The sequence below is a fragment of the Danio rerio genome, chromosome 20 (assembly GCF_052040795.2).
Source record: "Danio rerio strain M-AB ecotype USA chromosome 20, GRCz13ab, whole genome shotgun sequence".
NCBI lineage: Eukaryota > Metazoa > Chordata > Actinopteri > Cypriniformes > Danionidae > Danio > Danio rerio.
This window is the reverse complement of record NC_141040.1, coordinates 2,612,558-2,631,537: the sequence shown is the minus strand read 5'-3', so window position 1 is coordinate 2,631,537 and position 18,980 is coordinate 2,612,558. Positions and strand designations below refer to the sequence as shown.

The 18,980-nt window shown below is 41.3% G+C and overlaps 3 protein-coding genes across 11 annotated transcripts in view; 2 read left to right on the top strand and 1 right to left on the bottom strand.

The window, feature by feature from the left end:
- ppil4 (peptidylprolyl isomerase (cyclophilin)-like 4) overlaps positions 1-18,980 on the top strand; it is an 892,903-nt gene that overhangs the window by 424,400 nt on the left and 449,523 nt on the right. The window lies entirely within an intron of this gene.
- The window catches only part of akap7 (A-kinase anchoring protein 7), a gene marked incomplete at its 3' end in the record, with an annotated part of 498,825 nt that overhangs the window by 366,888 nt on the left and 112,957 nt on the right, over positions 1-18,980 (bottom strand).
- Positions 1-18,980, top strand: part of med23 (mediator complex subunit 23) — a 77,784-nt gene that overhangs the window by 23,107 nt on the left and 35,697 nt on the right. For all 6 annotated transcript variants that reach the window (XR_015517578.1, XR_015517579.1, XR_015517580.1 and 3 more), the window contains 9 exon segments: positions 1,135-1,335; positions 2,706-2,849; positions 5,451-5,596; positions 5,681-5,926; positions 8,869-9,011; positions 11,742-11,916; positions 12,558-12,721; positions 12,882-13,006; positions 14,930-15,135. Coding sequence is in view for 3 of the 6 variants with exons in the window: in NM_001431152.1 (NP_001418081.1) it covers positions 1,135-1,335; positions 2,706-2,849; positions 5,451-5,596; positions 5,681-5,926; positions 8,869-9,011; positions 11,742-11,916; positions 12,558-12,721; positions 12,882-13,006; positions 14,930-15,135 (1,550 nt within the window). In the remaining 3 variants the exon portion in view is untranslated.

Below are 18,980 nucleotides of genomic sequence, written 5' to 3'. Positions count from 1 at the left end.
TTCCTCCAGATTCCTTCAATCTTTTAATGATGTTCTGCACTGTTTAAGACGAAATATCCAAATGTCTTCCTCTCTTTTCGTTTTTATACATTTCTATACAATTTCTCGCGTATTTGTTGTCAAACTGGCGATCCTTGGCCCATCTTTGCTCCTAAAGGACTGGACCATGTGTTGGACGCTGCTTTTGTACCAAATCACAATTGCAATCACATGTTGACATCACCTGTTTCAAATCACTTCATTTAAGCAATTCACCCGATTACTAGCCCTAAACTGCTCTTGTCCAGGCCCGGATTGGCCAATCGGGAGGACCGGGAGAGTTCCCGGTGGGCCGGTCTGTTTTTTAGCCGCGAGGGCCGGTGTTTCTAGCTGCTTGCACTCTCAGCAGTCGCACTTTTTTTCATTTATTTATTTATTTGACCATTTGCCTCACTCTTTTTATTATTCATTATTTAGCTGCAGCTCTGCTCTTTTTATTTATTGTCTCGCAGCCCCATAAGCAAAATGCAGCCTGAAGGGTAGGGAGTCCCACTCCGGCCCTGCTCCTGTCCAACTTTGTTTGGAATGTGTTGCAGGTCTGAATCACAGGAAAGGATCTATATTTACAAATGAAATAAAGTTCACCAGACAAAACATCAAATATTTTGTGTTCATATTGTCTGCTATGAAATACAAGTCAAAAAAAAAAATGAAATCACTGCAGTATTTTTTTATTTACGTTTTCTATACTTTCCCAACTTTTTCTGATTTGGGGTTGTACATTCCGGCATAAAAAAAAAAACTTGCTTTCTAGTGGGAAAATGTTGTGCCCCTTTTATCAAATTGTGCTTCCAACTGAAACCAAATACTATTGAAAACCAGAGGGAGTGCTATGTTTTGTTAAACTGTTAAATGCACAGTCCCTTTAACTGTTCATCGGTTAGAAAAACCTTGTTCTGAAATAGGCCTTACGATATATTGCTAAATTATTCTCATCACAATAATAGTGTATGCAATATACATATCGCAGACATGTGTGATTAATGAACATTTCAGTTGTAATGCATTCCCCCAGTGCTGCTGGTGTGTGGTGTGTTTGCGGTGGTTCTGGTCTGTGTAAGAGTGCACTTTTGTCCGCTGTTCTACCCAATGCAGCACAAGCAGAGGTGTCCGGTTCTGGAGGACCAGCTGGTGGATCTGGTGGTTTATGCCATGGAGCGCTCTGAGACTGAGGAGCAGTTTGATGACGGCGGCACCAGCCAGCTCCTGTGGCAGCATCTGTCCAGCCAGCTCATCTTCTTCGTCCTCTTCCAGTTTGCCAGCTTCCCTCACATGGTGTTGTCGCTCCATCAGAAGGTACAGAGACACACACACACACACTTCAGCAATGTCCTCAGGCTGGTATTTACCAGTAGATGGCGCTCTAGACTTGTTTTACCAGCAGATGGCGCTCTAGGCTAGTTTTAACAGCAGACAATGCTCTAGGCTAATTTTAACAGCAGACGGCGCTCTAAACTAGTTTTTAACAGCAGACGGCGCTCTAGACTAGTTTTAACAGCAGAAGGCACTCTAGGCTAGCTTTAACAGCAGACGGCGCTCTAGACTAGTTTTAACAGCAGACGGCGCTCTAGGCTAGCTTTAACAGCAGACGGCGCTATAGACTAGTTTTAACAGCAGACGGCGCTCTAGGCTAGCTTTAACAGCAGATGGCGCTCTAGGCTAGTTTTTAACAGCAGTTGTTGCTTTAGGCTAGCTTTAACAGCAGATGTTGCTCTAGGCTAGTTTTTAACAGCAGACGTTGCTCTAGGCTAGATTTTAATTGCAGACGTTGCTCTAGGCTAGTGTTTAACAGCAGATAACACTCTAGACTAGTTTTAACAGCAGATGTTGCTCTAGGCTAGTTGTTAACAGCAGATGTTGCTCTAGGCTAGATTTTAATAGCAGACGTTGCTCTAGGCTAGTGTTTAACAGCAGATAACACTCTAGACTAGTTGTAACAGCTGATGTTGCTCTAGGCTAGTTTTTAACAACAGATGTTGCTCTAGGCTAGTTGTTAACAGCAGATGTTGCTCTAGGCTAGATTTTAATAGCAAATGGTGCTCTAGGCTAGTGTTCAACAGCAGACAGTGCTCTTGGCTAGTTTTTAACAGCAGACAGCGGTCTAGACTAGTTTTAACAGCAGACGTTGCTCTAGACTAGTTTTAACAGCAGACGTTGCTCTAGGCTAGATTTTAATAGCAGAAGTTGCTCTAGGCTATTGTTTAACAGCAGATGGTGCTCTAGGCTAGTTTTTAACAGCAGATGGTGCTCTAGGCTAGTTTTTAACAGCAAATGGTGCTCTAGGCTAGTTTTTAACAGCAGATGTTGCTCTAGGCTAGATTTTAATAGCAGACGTTGCTCTAGGCTGGTTTTTAACAGCAGATAGCTTCTCCGGGATAGTATTTAGTGTTTTAACCTAGTTTTTAGATAACTGGATTAATTTGACCTTTTATCGTAAACTCTAATGTGGTCAAATGCTTTCAGTTAGCTGTACAATGTTTACAATGCGTAAAAGCTTCAGTTGTTATCTCTCTTTAAATGGGTGAGAGGCAACTACCAAAAAAAAAAAAAAAAAAAATAGAATGCACATTTCTGACCAGGACTACATCTAAACTACACTAATCACCTGTAAAACGCTCATAGGCTGTGTTTCACTGACTGCATGTCTGTTCCTCTGGCTCCTCCAGTTGGCAGGCCGGGGTTTGATCAAGGGCAGGGATCATCTGATGTGGGTTCTGCTGCAGTTCATCTCCGGCAGCATTCAGAAGAACGCTCTGGGAGACTTTCTCCCGGTCATGAAGCTCTTCGACCTGCTGTACCCTGAGAAAGAGGTGAATGAGTTCATAATGTGATACTCAACACATTGCTGTTGAATAATTTATATTAGGGGTTAGGGGAGTGTCTGAGGGGCGGAGTTTTCTCATTTACATATTTTAATTTTAGTGTAGTCACATCACTCACCCCAGATTAACTTTTGTTATACCTTTAGTTCTCAAACCACATTTGTCAACATATACAAATGTAAAAACTGCTAAGGTCACTATTATTATGCCTTTTATTTTTTATTTAAATAACTAATTTTAATTGGCTTTGGAACAAATTACTATTCTCCAATAAACTGCCTAATTAAAGGTGCCGTATGTACGTGCTTGGCTCTTCTAAAGCATAAAAACACCATAATATGTTTGCAGATATTCAGAAACATGCTCTGTGACGTTTTTGTTTATTTGTAAAACAGCACTGAAGTCAGATATTTTGCTTTGAGAATGTGCGTTACGTGGAGCAGCTGTCTTTGTTTTGGTCATTTAACCCACCTACTGCCAGTTTAGCCAATTATATTTCATCACCCCGGGTTGCCTTGGTGGAAAATACCGTATTTCATTCATTTCGTTCATTCAGTCAGGAAGGCTCTCAAAGTGTGCGTCTGAGATTGAAACGTCGACTTATGATGGACAGTAGCAGACTCTGAAATGAGACGCAGATTGATAGTTTCACATTAAGTTATTAAGTGAAGTTTATTCATAAACTAATTTCGAGAGGATCACGTGCTTATGATTTATCACGGCCGGTCTCGAATTTGCTAATGAGTATCTTCCAATCATTCGAGCCCTAAGCTACTATAAAGAACCACAGTTTTCAGTTCACTTTATCTTCGTTTGGAAGAAACCCCCCTCCTCCCCTTTTCTCCTCCTTTACCTATGACTGGGCAACACGGCGGCCCAGTGGTTAGCACTGCGAGCCCCACAGCAAGAACACCGCCGGCCCTGGTCCCTCAGGACAGGTGGGTGTTTCTGTGAGGAGTTTGTATGTTCTCCCCGTGTCCACGTGGGTTTTCCCCAGGTTCTCCGGTTGCCTCCCACCATCCAAAGACATTCAACATACATAACAACCAAGCATTTATCTAACCCTCATGTTTCCTTAGCTACCGCAGCGGGGGAGTTCTGAGATACACTGGGCTCAGGCTCCCCTCTTGCTCTGCCAAACGGGAGGAAGCCCCGGACTCGAGGAGTCCTTGAGCTCGGGGCTCTCTCCCGGGACAGCATGCCAAACAAGCTTTTATAAATCATCAGCTAAGTGTGAACTCTTGAATTAGCTAAAAATATAAATATTAGGAGCGTTAACATTAGGTGAGCAGTGCATGCTACATATTGAAGGTGTGCAGTGAGGGGTATGGAAGAGTCTGTGTGGGGTGTGTTGTTAAGTGTTCATCATCCTGATAGTCTAAGCGAAAAAAATTTCCTTCAGCCGGCTGGTGCGTGACCGGATGCTGCGGAACCGTCTAGCAGGGTAGCAGAGAGAAAAGTCCATGGCTTGGGAGTACTAAGGTAGTTCGGCTGCGAGTTATGAGGTTGTATGGGAAACACACCCCTGACCGATGAAGCTCAGTGGCTGACCATCAGCTTGGTGTTTCCAGGCATTTAACAAACCAACAGTTTACAGACACACTACCACAGAACCCTCATCAGTCATCCGTCATTAGCGCAGCCAGATTTAGCTAGATGATCACACACAGCGTTGTCCATTTACAGCCTCTCAGTTGTGTGTAAGTGTGTGAACCCCACAGGGCTGATGATGAGAGACGGGCTGCCGGCTGCGTCTGCTATGATCCAGCCATTAGCAAACAGCATCTGTGAACGGCAGATGTGCTGCAACACACACACACACATGGGTTTAACTAAAGCCTGTAACTAGCACAAGGCAATTACACGCTTACCAGAGGAAAACATCACACAGATCAAGCCCAGGAGTCTGAACTAGGACTGCAGATTAACGCTAATTTTTTTTTGCCAGTGAGTCTGTTTATTAACTTGTGTAAATGTGTGTAAATAGGGGAGTTCAAGACAACCGTGCCTAGTGTGAGTACAAAGTCTATACACATCTACAACTGATTTCTTATACGCTTTGCTGAGAGATTATTTATAATATTGATGCGTTGCTGTTGTAAAGTTTAAAAAAAGTTTGTGAATAAACAATGCAAAGTTGCATCTCGCACTGTTATTCTGAGGGCAGTTCTACTTCCACAGACATAAAGTTGCACAAAACAAAATGTGATTGGTTGGTTAGCTTGTCAGTCATATAATGGGTGGGGCTTGACCATTTAAAGCGGCCAAAGCTCCAATGTCCAAACATGGTCCTGGAGGGCCGGTGTCCTGCAAAGTTTAGCTCCAACCTGCCTCAACACACCTGCCTGGATGTTTTCTAGAGAGCCTGGTAAAAGCTTGATTAGCTAGCCCAGGTGTGTTTGATTAGGGTTGGAACTAAACTTTGCAGGACACCGGCCCTCCAGGACAGAGTTTAGGCACCCCTGTCCCAGACCTTCAGCCGTCACTCTGGCTACCCAAGAGTAGTGCTCGGGTTGAAGTGAGCGAATTGCTGCAGATGCTTCATGTGTTTTACCAGAGTTGTGTTTGTGTGTTTTGTTTTGTGCTCAGTGTATTCCAGTCCCGGACATCAACAAGCCCCAGTCCACTCACGCATTCGCCATGACCTGCATCTGGATTCACCTCAACCGCAAAGCCCAGAACGACAACTCCAAACTGCAGATCCCCATCCCACACTCACTGAAGCTGCACCATGAGTGAGAACACACACACACACACAGAGACACACAAACACACACACAACCACACTGTGCCTCACAGCATCTCCTCTGTGTGTCCAGGTTTCTCCAGCAGAGTCTGCGCAATAAGAGTTTGCCCATGACAGACTATAAGATCGCTCTGCTGTGTAACGCCTACTCCACCAACTCCGAGTGCTTCACGCTGCCCATGGGCGTCCTGGTGGAGACCATCTACGGCAATGGCAGCATGCGCATCACTCTGCCAGGCACCAATTGCATGGCGTCCGGCTCTGTCACGCCACTGCCCATGAACCTGCTGGACTCCCTCACCGTCCATGCTAAGATGAGGTGAGACTGATGAAAAACTAGCCTAGAGCGCTGTCTGTTGTTAAAACTAGCCTAGAGCACCATCTACTATTGGAACTAGCTAAAGCACTGTCTGTTGTTAAAAACTTGGCTAAAGCATCATCTGCTCTTAAAAATATCTAAAGCAACACCTGTTGATTAAAAACTAGCCTCGAGCGCACCGTCTGTTGTTAAAAGCTAGCCTCGAGCGCCATCCTCTATTAAAAACTAGCCTAGAGCACCCTCTGCTGTTAAAAATAGCTAAAGTAATGTCTGTTGTTAAAAACTAGCCTCGAGCGCACAGTCTGTTGTTAAAAGTTAGCTTCGAGCACTGTCCTCTATTAAAACTTTGCATAGAGTGCCTTCTGCTGTTAAAAACTAGCCTAGAGCTCTGTCTGCTGTTAAAAACTAACCTAAAGCACAGTCTGTTGTTACAAACTAGCCTAGAGCGCCATCTGCTTATAAAAACTAACTTCGAGCGCCGTTTGCTGTTAATAACTAGCCTAGAGGGCCATCTGCTGTTAACAACTAGCCTAGAGTGCTGTCTTTGGTTTAAAAAACTAGCCTAGAGCACCGTCTTCGGTTAAAAACTAGCCTAGAGCGCCATCTGCTGGTAATAACTTGCCTAGAGCACCATCTGCTGTTTAAAAACTAGCCTAGAGCGCCCTCTGCTGTTAGTATCTAGCCTAGAGCAACGTCTTCGGTTAAAAACTAGCCTAGAGCGCCATCTGCTGTTAATAACTTGCCTAGAGCACCATCTGCTGTTTAAAAACTAGCCTAGAGCGCCCTCTGCTGTTAGTATCTAGCCTAGAGCAACGTCTTTGGTTAAAAACTAGCCTAGAACGCCGTCTGCTGTTAGTATCTAGCCTAGAGCACCGTCTTCGGTTAAAAACTAGCCTAGAGCTCCGTCTGCTGTTTAAAACTAGCCTAGAGCGCAGTGCATTGTTACAAACTAGCCTAGAGCGCCCCCTGCTTATAAAAACTATTCTAGAGCATCGTCTGCTGATATAAACTAGCCTCGAGCGCCGTCTGCTGTTAATAACTAGCCTAGACCGCCGTCTGCTGTTAATAACTAGCCTAGAGCGCCATCTGCTGTTACTAACTAGCCTAGAGCGACGTCTTTGGTTAAAAACTAACCTAGAGCGCTAGATAGTTTCCATCTGAACATGCAAATAGATATATGCGTAAAACTGGAATATCACATGAAACACTTTAAAATAAAATGCCATTTCCATCCAAAGAGAACAAAATGGTCACCTCCGGCTGAACTGATGACAAAATTTTTAGTATATAAATGCTAACTTTTTGCTGAATACTTTGTCTGCCAGGTAAATGCTCAGATACACTTTAAACAAAATCTAAAAAAAAGTTCTATTTTGAGTTCTACACACACACATCCCACCACCCCACCATACCCCATCCACCCCAAAAAAAGCCAATACTATTCTGAACTACTCCACTTAGTGGAAACAAGCCATCCAATACAATGCGAGAATGTATGTTCGCAACCTGGCATTGCAAAGAGAAGACACACTGAGTGTGTGCAGCACCTGGTCTTATTGCATCCAGTGTTTACTGCGCCTTTTCAAAACAGTTTTCAATTCCTATTCCTGTGTAGACTTCCTTTGAAACCAAAGCACTGACCTTTATATTCAGATTATGCAAATGGAAAAATGGAAAAAGCTTGTCTTCTTCTGTTTGGGACCAGCAGACTCTCCCACTGTAAGGCCAGTTTTACATTAAATATTTAATGAGACTTGAATCACTCAAACTAGACAATCTAGATAATGAGATGCAGAGAAGAAACACACATGATGATGAGCCAGTTTATATTCTGCACCACACTCGCTGTGTCTTGTACATGCTGTCACAAAAGGTCAGTCAGTTCAGGCGTAGTTGCATACCCTTCACCGTATCCGGATGCACACCTACTAGAAGCTGACTTATACTTCTGGGTCAAGCTGTTCACACAGGCGAGGACTAGGGTTGGGTACTGGTACATTTGTAACCGTTTTGCACCGGACCAGCATATGATTTTCGGTGCCTAATTCCGGTGCCACTGGAGCTGCGACAAGAACAAAAAGCACATGGCACACCAGAAGCGCCGCTCGGCGACGCAGCGCCATGCATTTTAGAATTCTAAACATAGGTTTCTATCAGGGTACACTCACCGGCGCCGCAAGTCGGCGGCTGTCCGCAGCACCATGCCAGGACTCAGGATAGGGCCTCAGGCGAGTTTTCAGCATCAGCTCAGGATACGGCCTGGTCCAGGATTATGGATACCTCTGGAAGTCCTCTGTGGTAGGCATTAAGTCTACACAGGTCTTGGATCAATGGTGCTGCACAATCTCTAGTGGCCTCAGGATGAGTCCCACCTGGTGGAAATAGGAAACAAAGAAAATAATAAGCGTAGCTGCTGTTCATAGAGTATTTAAAGAGATATTAAATACCAATGAACAAACATGTAAACATAGGAGTGTTTTTTACAAAATGTCTGGTGCATTAAGACAGGAGGAGCGTGTCCTTCAGGTGGTTGGCAAGCCCACTTACCTGCATGGGGCACACTCATGCATCATAGCATTATTAAAAGAGATCTCTAATCTAGTTTTGAACTGAATAGAAGACTCTCAGCCATTAAAAAAACATTTAAAAAGCTGCCACTCAACACGAAAAGCATGTTTGGTGTGATAAAGGGCCTAAGATTGAAGTGCATATACTAGCAGACATTATTAAAGCAGATACTACATCACATATTCCTAGCTCTTTTACTCCTTTTCCATCCTATAAGCTGTTACAGAATAACCCTCAATTTCTGACATTGCTTACATCTGGTTGTGCGTAAAAGTGTCGTCAGCATCTCTTAAATATATATGCTAATATGCACATGCATAATGTATTTCAGTGCATTAATCAAGCATCATATTCTCTTCTGTTCTCGCCCTTAGTTTGATCCACAGCATCGCCACCCGTGTTATTAAACTAGCCCACGCTAAGTCCAGTCTGGCTCTGGCTCCTGCACTGGTGGAGACGTACAGCCGGCTGCTGGTCTACATGGAGATCGAGTCGCTCGGCATCAAGGGGTTCATCAGTAAGTCTGTATATTAATGTATAGAAGCACATTTTTGCCCTTTAAGATATACATTTATGCATAAACAGATGAAATGATTTCATAAGTTGATGATTATGATAAATTAATTATTATTATATAAATGGTAAATTATGACTGTCAAAAGTAAATTCGGTTATATGTACAAAGTTAAACTTATGGGTTAAGAAATCAATAATATGAGGTAAAAATTTAAATCAAGACACTCAAAAATAAATATTATACTTTAACAGTCAAAATTATGACATCAAAGGTAAAAATTATGATTTATTAATTCTTTACTAATATAAATATGAGATATGTTAAAATGATGGTAAAAGATATGTTAAAAGTTGCTCTAGCAACAGACGCCAGTGTTTTTAGCCTCTTTGTTAGAGCAACCAACTCCCATGCAAAGACAACCAACTCCCAGTTTGATCCCAGCTCAGACTGGGTTGGGTGCAGTAGGACTTGAGCTCCAGAAAGCAGTGCAAGTCAAACAGTTTATCAAGCATGTACCGCTTGATCGCGTCTCACTATAGTTGTTAAACTGGATATCTAATTAATCTTGTCTCTATCTAACGACTCTTCTGTCTTTTGAATCTATCAGGTAACGTGTCACAGCATCAGTTCAATGCTTCAATCTTTCACTTTCACGCTTGTACTTAGTCACTTTAGTGAAAGCCTTAGATACTGTTTGTTGTGCACCTTTTTTACAGAACAACCTCCTGCGGAAAAAAACGATTGACAGGTGGTAATTTATGTAGCTTATCTTTATTTATTTATGATTTGGTTATGGATGAAATAAACACCATGCGGGTCAGGTAGTTGAAACGGTAGGCTACAAATAATAATTCGTTATGAATTAATTCATTATTCATAAATAATTAACTCACCTCCGCCTATGACGACGATGCCATCTTCCATCGCAATGTTTCACGTTAGACATCGTACGTTGCCAAATTGTTAGACATCACCCAACCCTACTTGCAACAGACGCTAGTGGCCATGGTCTTTAGCCTCCTTGTTAGAGCAACCGACTCCCATGCAAAGAATTGCCGGTTCAATCCCAGCTCAGCGCAGGTTGGGTGCAGTAGGACTGGTGGGTCACATATGGGGGCTCGTCCGGGATGGGAGTGAGGTTAAGGGGGGGGTAAGTGTAACGGATGCCATTTAGCCGAGTACTATTAAGGTAAACCTCACTCCTCTGACCTCAAAAGGTGCATAGTGACAGAAACATAGGGTGCTTTCACATCTGTAGTTCACATCATTTGGTCTGGACCAAGGGCAATAAATGATGCGTTGTTGCATTTTCTGCCCTCTTTGGGTTGTTTTCACACCACACTGCTGGCTTTGGTCCGAACCAGTTGAAACGAACCAAAATGCATTCATCTGACAAAATCCACATCTCTCATTGGCCAGATGTTGTTGAACATATTTCCTAAACTGCTTATTGATTGGTTAGAATTCACGTGCGGGAAAATGTCAATGAACTCCCGCAAGTAAACAAACCGGCAGACAGAAAATGTCGTTAATACTCTGAAGGGACGGCTGCGCTGACTGATTGTATGCCTGCTTTAGACAAACTATACACTTTGAGAATGAAGCGCAGCCGCGGCTCGAAAACAATGTTTTAATGCATCGCACGTCATTTCAGGAGGAGGCGTGAATTAATTTAGCTAAACTGCGACATCTTCCGGAAATATTACCAACAATCCATCAGGTAATGTTTTCCCCCCTCTCTCTCTCTCTCTCTGTTGGTAAAGCGCTGTCAACAAATATTTTTCCTCCATATCCCATAATGCACAGCGCATCAGCCTACGGCAGCTGGATTAGTCCAAAAGGCGCAGTACTTTTTGCGGTTGGACCTGTTTTAGTACGGATCATATTCTCACCACAAACGAACCGCTCCAGGGTTCGTTTGAAAGTGTACCGAGACCACCTCTTCAAGCAGGTCTCGGCACGCTTATTTGGTCCGCTTTTGGTGCGCACTCGAGTATGATTGCTGCATTCACACCAGCCCAAACAAACCGCACCAAAAGGGGAAACGAACTCTAGTGCGATTCAGTCGAACTAAATAAGGCAGGTGTGAAAGCACCCTTAGAGGCCATGGTCTTTAGCCTCCTTGTTAGAGCAACCGACTCCCATGCAAAGAATCGCCGGTTTGATGCCAGCTCAGATCAGGTTGGGTGCAGTAGGATTGATGGGTTACACATATCAAGTCAAAATTATAACTGTAAAAATTAAGTTACCAACTCAAAATTATGACTTACTAAATCAAAATTGAGATAAGTTGTTTTAATGATAAGTTGTTTTGTCAAAATGATGAAAAACTAACTTAAAATTATGACAAAAAGACTAAGTCGAAATCTAATTACTAAATCAAAAGTATGAGATAAAGTTCAAATCAAGTGTATAATTCAAAATCAGGATTTACTGACTTATCAGGACACAAATGTGTATAATGACAGGGGTATGACACCGGTATTGCAAGAATGTGGTGAACCATGAGTACATTGCTGATGTCCTCATTTCTCCAAAAGCTTCTAAATCACAGAGAATGAGTGTTTTTCAGAAAGTAAATCTGTCTACAGTTTCCTGTGAGGGTTGGGTTTGGTGGTAGGGTGGGGTTAGAGCGATACAAAATACAGTTTGTTCATTAAAAAAACAATCTAAACCTATGTAAGGTCCCCACAATTCACAAAGATAAACCTGTATGTGTCTTTCTTACAGGTCAGCTTCTGCCGAATGTGTTCAAGTCTCACGCGTGGGGGATTCTGCACACACTGCTGGAGATGTTCAGCTACCGCATGCACCACATTCAGCCTCATTACCGCGTGCAGCTCCTGTCCCACCTGCACTCGCTCGCCGCTGTCCCACAGACCAATCAGAACCAGCTGCACCTCTGGTTAGACTCCGCCCACACACACTGTTCAACTTAACTGTTAACTGTTTAACTTCACTGTTAGTTTCCACTTCATGACATTAATGATCGACAAGTGTTATACAGTTGAAGTCGAAATTATTTGCCCTCCTGTGAATAAAAAAAAACCTATATTTATGTATTAATAATCCATAATGATTTACAGAGTCTCTCTCTCAATTCAATTCAATTCAATAATTGCTTTATTGGCATGACAATTGTTAAAAATGTATTGCCAAAGCAGTTATACAATTTACATAAAAGTAGCATGCATATATATTAAAAAAAGAACAGTACACACAGTCAATAGTAGTAGTAAAAAATAAATAAAAAAAGATGATATTTATATATAATAATTAAATAAAATATCAACAATACATCATATTATTCAATATATCACATTAATATTCAACTCTTTCTCTCTCTCTGTGTGTGTGCGTGTGCGTGTGCGTGTGTGTGCGTGTGTGTGCGTGTGTGTGCGTGTGTGCGCGTGTGTGCGTGTGTGTGCGTGTGTGTGCGTGTGTGTGTGTGTGTGTGTGTGTGTGTGTGTGTGTGTGTGTGTGTCTGTCTGTCTGTCTGTCTGTCTGTCTGTCTGTCTGTCTGTCTGTCTGTCTGTCTCTTGACAGTGTTGAAAGCACAGCTCTGCGCCTGATCACGGCTCTGGGTAGTTCCGAGGTTCAGCCTCAGTTCACACGGTTCCTCAACGACCCAAAAACAGTGCTGTCGGCCGAGTCTGAGGAGCTGAACCGAGCCCTCATCCTCACACTGGCCCGAGCCACACACGTCACAGGTACAAACACACATTTCATTAACACACACTTACGACTGATTTACTTTTTACATTGTAAATGCGTAGTCCTGAATATAGTCAGATCTGTTTGTATGTCTCTGCCTGTGTCTGTCGGTCTGTCTCTCTGTTTGTGTGTGTGTGTGTGTGTGTGTGCATGCAGATTTCTTTACAGGCTCGGACTCGATTCAGGGCACTTGGTGTAAAGACATCCTGCAGACCATCATGAACTTCACACCTCATAACTGGGCCTCTCACACTCTTAGCTGTTTCCCTGCTCCACTGCAGGTACACACACACACACACATGCGCGCTCAAGCAATACACACATGCGCAAATAAACACATTTACACTGGCACATACACGCATACAAACAAACACATAGCCGGCAGCTGGCTCTCTGCAACTCTCACATGGTCGCACACTAAAGCTAAGCAGGGCTGCGCCCGGTCGGTACCTGGATGGGAGACTGCATGGGAAAGCTAGGTTGCTGCTGGAAGTGGTGTTAGAGAGACCAGCAGGGGGCGCCTAACCTGTGGTTTATCTGGTTTATCTAACCTGTGGTTTATTTTCTCAGAAGACCTATAGTTTTACCGAGTCATGCGACTACGGTAATATCGAAAAAAATTAATATTGCGGTATGACGGTATTTACAATACCGTTACATCCCTAACATATAGACATCCATCCACACAGCCATACATTGACAAAAGTAAATACATATTCACACAAACTATCAGAGATTTAGAGATTCAAAGTTGCTGCACAATTTCTATTATCCATGAGTCTTTCTGCCAGTTTGTCTGCAGCCATTTTCCACGCATCAAGAGTTGAGGCTCTAGCTTTATTAATTCTGGCTGATGAAAGGTCTAACAATACTATATCAGAAAACTGATATAGCCACTGCCGAATAGATAAAGAATGCGGAAGGAGCCATCTTTGCGCAATTATCTTTATTGCAGCCGTTTGTCCTGCCAACAAGACCTTTCTTTTTCGCTCTGTCAAACCCAAACTGGAGTCATCATTTAAAAGTAACACAACTGGTTGCCAGTTTTAATCATTTTATAAACAACTGTTGAACTGTCATGCTCGCCTCACACCATGCACACTATTTAGGGTATTATTATAGACTAGTACATCATCCTCAAAACGATAGCTGTTATTAATGCCACTGTAAAATCACTTCAACTTTAAAGGTACTCGCATAATTCTGCATAATCCTTTTAGCCTGATTTAGAATTAATCACATGCTTTAATGCTGACAGCCTTCATTAAAGTTAAAATAAATCTATTCCACTCATGTTTATTCATGGGTTTGTTCATAGCTGTTGGCTGGATTTCACTATTTTTGGGCTGAAATGTGACTTGGGTTGCTTTGTTGAGATTCACTCATGCTGAAGGTTTTAAACTCAGAGTTTGACGTCATTCGCTCTCTGGAAATGGAAATTTGGTGAAATTGATTCTCCTTCATCACAGTGTTTTAATGCAGTGTTTGTAATAAACATTGTTGGAAAATGGACAGTGACTCTCCTCGAAGAGCCAAGCCATCTTCTGTTGTTTAAAGTAAAAGGAACTCGAAGCGCTGGAAACATTTCTCCATGAGCACATGGTTTATGTTGGGATTATGTTGTTACTGCTTTATGGCTCTCATCTGGTAGTCCTTCAGCATTCTGAAAAAGCTTGGATGGAAAGCCAAAATATCTACAAAAAAAATAAAAAAATAAAAAAGTTGGTTCAGTATGGAAAACTCCAAAAAAAAAAAAATAAATAAATAAAAGTAGTGTTAAAAATAAATAAAAAAGTAAATAAAAAAAAAAACTAGTGATTTCTAAATGTGCTTTGACTTGTATTTACTGTGTAAAACATAAACTGGATAAGTTGGCGGTTCATTCTGCTGTGGCTACCCCTAATAAAAAAAGGGACTAAGTCGAAGGAAAATGAATGAATTAATGAATGAATGAATGAAGGAATGTTTACGTCAGCCATGTTTTTTCTCTCTTTTGTTGCCTAGTGAACGCATTTAGGAAATTAAGTTGTTTTCTCAGACTATAGGTGTCACTATTAAATATTAAAGAACCAATGTAGTGCACTTTATAGTGAATAGGGAGTGGTCTCGGACACAGCCAGTGTAGTTATTGTTATAGTTTTTCTTGTGAACAGGAATCAACTTCATAATAATATCGTGACTCGTCTCCTATGTCTATCTTGCAGGCGTTCTTCAAGCAGAATAATGTCCCTCAGGAGAGCCGCTTCAACCTGAAGAAGAACGTGGAGGAGGAGTACAGGAAGTGGAAGTCCATGACCAATGAGAACGACATCATCACCCACTTCTCCATGCAGGGCTCGCCGCCGCTCTTCCTGTGTCTGCTGTGGAAGATGCTGCTGGAGACGGACCACATCAACCAAATCGGCTTCAGGTGACCTCACGTTCACTGCTCTTCAAAAACAATACTCAAAACAATACAATACACAAAACATTTTGTGCAAAAGAGGTGTTTTAAGGTTGAAAATGAGTTGATTTGTGCTGCATTCACAAGTAAGCTTTGTTTACCTTATTGAGTCCGTGTAAGATGGACTTTAAAGTGTGTTGTGCTGGTGGAAAGTCTCTCCACATTCCAGTAGTAATGATTAAAGTAAATGATCTAAAGGTGTTTATATGTATCTTTATATTCTGGGCAAGGCATAAGACTAAAAAATGTTCATCCAATTAAATATTGTCAGGCCGATAATTCCCATAATTAGTGTGAGCCTGCTTATGTAGATTGTATGTCTAATAACTAGTTTTCAATGCTTCACGTATCAGCAATGCCAACAACTTCAGAAAGTAGCGGAGAATAGCTAAACTAACTAAACTAGCTGTTTAGTTCCTAACAAGTATTTATTTTGGTTTGTGCGGGTGTGTGTTGTGTGGGTGTGTCAGGACAAAAATGTATATAATGGCATGGGTATGACACAGGCATTACAGGAGATTGTGATTTATGAGGACATTGCTGGTGTGTGTGTGTGTGTGTTTTGTGACCTATCAGTACAAAAATGTATATAACGATGCTGGTATGACAGGTATTATGAGGAGAAGATGATTTATGAGGACAAAATTGTGTATAATGACATGGGTAATGCAAGTGTTACTGGAGATTATAAAAACATTGCTGGTGTGTGTGTGTGTGTGTGTGTGTTTTGTGATGCATTAGGACACAATTTGTATAATGACAGTGCTATAACATGTATTACAAGGAGAAAATTAATTATGAGGACAGTGCTGATGTGTGTGTGTTTTGTGACCTATCAGAACACAATTGTGTAAAATGACATGGGTAATACAGGCGTTACTGTAGATTGAGAAATATAAGGACATTGCGGGTGTATGTGTGTGTGTGTGTGTGTGTTATGTGATGTATTAGGACACAATTTTGTATAATAACACTGGTATGACAGGTATTGTCAGGAGAAGATGCTTTATGAGGACATTCCTGATGTGTGTGTGTGTGTGTGTGTTTTGTGATGTATCAGGACACAAATGTGTATAATGGCATGAGTATAACAGGCGTTACAGGTGATTGTGAATTATAAGGACATGGCTGATGTGTGTGTGTGTGTGTTTGATGTATCAGGACAGAAATGTGTATAATGACAGTGGTATAGCATGTATTGCAAGGAGAAGATTAATTATGAGGACGGTGCTGATGTGTGTGTGTGTGTTTTGTGATTTATCAGGACATAATTGTGTATAATGACATGGGTAATACAGGCGTTACTAGAGATTGAGACCTATAATAATAATAAATTATATTTGTTATGCGCTTTTCTTATACTCAAAGCGCTACAGGCAAAACAATACAACACAATGCAAGCAAAACAGCACAACAATAAAGGACATGCTGGTGTGTGTGTGTGTGTGTGTTTTGTGATGTATTAGGACACAATTTTGTATAATAACACTGGTATGACAGGTATTGCAAGGAGAAGATGCTTTATGAGGACATTCCTGATGTGTGTGTGTGTGTGTGTGTGTGTGTGTGTGTGTGTGTGTGTTTGATGTATCAGGACAGAAATGTGTATAATGACAGTGGTATAACAGGTATTGCAAGGAGAAGATTAATTATGAGGACGGTGCTGATGTGTGTGTGTGTTTTGTGATTTATCAGGACACAATTGTGTATAATGACATGGGTAATACAGGCGTTACTAGAGATTGAGACCTATGATAATAATAAATTATATTTGTTATGCGCTTTTCTTATACTCAAAGCGCTACAGGCAAAACAATAAAACACAATGCAAGCAAAACAGCACAACAATAAAGGACATGCTGGTGTGTGTGTGTGTGTGTGTGTGTGTGTGTGTTTTGTGATGTATTAGGACACAATTGTGTATAATGACACTGGTATGACGGGTATTGCAAGGAGAAGATGATTTATGAGGACATTCCTGATGTTTGTGTGTGTGTGTGTTTTGTGACGTATCAGGACACAAATGTATATAATGGCATGGGTATAACAGGCGTTACAGGGGATTGTGAATTATGAGGACATGGCTGATGTGTGTGTGTGTGTGTGTTTTGACGTATCAGGACACAAATGTGTTTAATGACACTGGTATGACAGGTATTACAAGAAGGTGGTGATTTATGAGGACATTGCTGATATTCCTGTTTTAATTAGTGCGTATAAATCATACAAAAACTGTTTTTGCAGAAAGTAAAATTGCACACAGTTTCCTGTTAGGGCTAGGGTTAGGTGTAGAGTTAAGGAAATTACAATTGGTACAGTATAAAAAAAAACATTGAAACTTATGGAGAGTCCCCACAAATCACAAAAACAATTCTGTGTGTGTGTTGATGCAGCTGCTCTGCACTGTATAAAGGCTAGTTGTGTTGGCGTGAATGGATCGGTCCTCTTTATCCTCCCGTCACGAGCTGTGCTTCTCTCTGCGGATGCCACACACACACACACACACACACACGCGCGCGCGCGCACACATTTAAAGCTTTCTGACATCTCTGCCTCTTTCTCAGATCAGTGGGAGGTTGAGGCGTGATACTGAGGGACTGCGGGACACATTGAGCTCAGTGTTCAGACTGTCAGATGACTGTAAACACACACACAAACACACACACACACAGGCCGGCTTCACAAAGGCTGAGCGCAGCGCCGAACGAGTGCTTATGTAATCTCATCTCTTCTGCTTTTTTTATTCTCCATCTCTTCTGCTTTTCTGCGTCTTCTGTCAGTAATGCTGTTCAAGGTTTTTCCAGCGTTTAGTTTTTACTTTCTCTAAAGTTACATAAAGACTGCAGATTCAAATAACATCTCATTTATACAGCATTTCAATATAGGAGTAGGGGGCATGTGAACACGTGCACTACTCTATGGGTTAGTAATATATATATATAAAACTCTTATAAATGAAGAGTTCAGATGCAGAAAAATGTATTTTCTTCTAAAATGAACATTTTCATCAAATTTCTGTGTGTAGGTTCAGTAATTCCACTTTTATGGCAAAGAATATGTCCTTTTCATGGTCTTCAAAGTGAAATAACTCAACACTAACTAAGAAGGCTAACAATAATGCTCATTTTCGGTGGAAATTTCTGATGGCACTTAAAGGTTTTTGCATCTAAACTCTTCATATATTCTTATTAAGGAGGCTTTAAATTACCTTAGTACACAGCAGTCTGGAATAATGGATTCTCGCAACAATTCAAGGTCTGTTTTTCCCAGATAACAACCGCTAAAAACACAGACTCATCTGAGAACTGAGAATCACCTTCAGTGAATACGTTCACATCCATATACTTATATCCAGCGTTGGGGAAAGCATTTTTGAAAGTAATGCATTACAATATTGAGTTACTCCCCCAAAAAGTAACTAATTGCACCACTTAGTTATGTTTTATGATAAGTTATTTTACGTTATTATATATATATATATATATATATATATATATATATATATATATATATATATATATATATATATATATATACGGTATTATGTATATATGGTATATACGTTATTTTACTTTTGAGTTACTTTTGCGTTACTTTTCTTCACCTGTAAGGTTTGATCTCTTTTAGCAGGTGTTTTTTTCACCTTTTTTAATAGAGAAGCTCTGCATTTAACAGACACCTATATAATCTACACCTTAATTTTCCTTAAAAAAAGTAGGATAAAATTAAATTTTGAGAACTTTCTGAGCCCAGAGCTATATTTGCTGGATATACAGATTAATGACAGCATGTAAATGAATGTGTTTGCTACT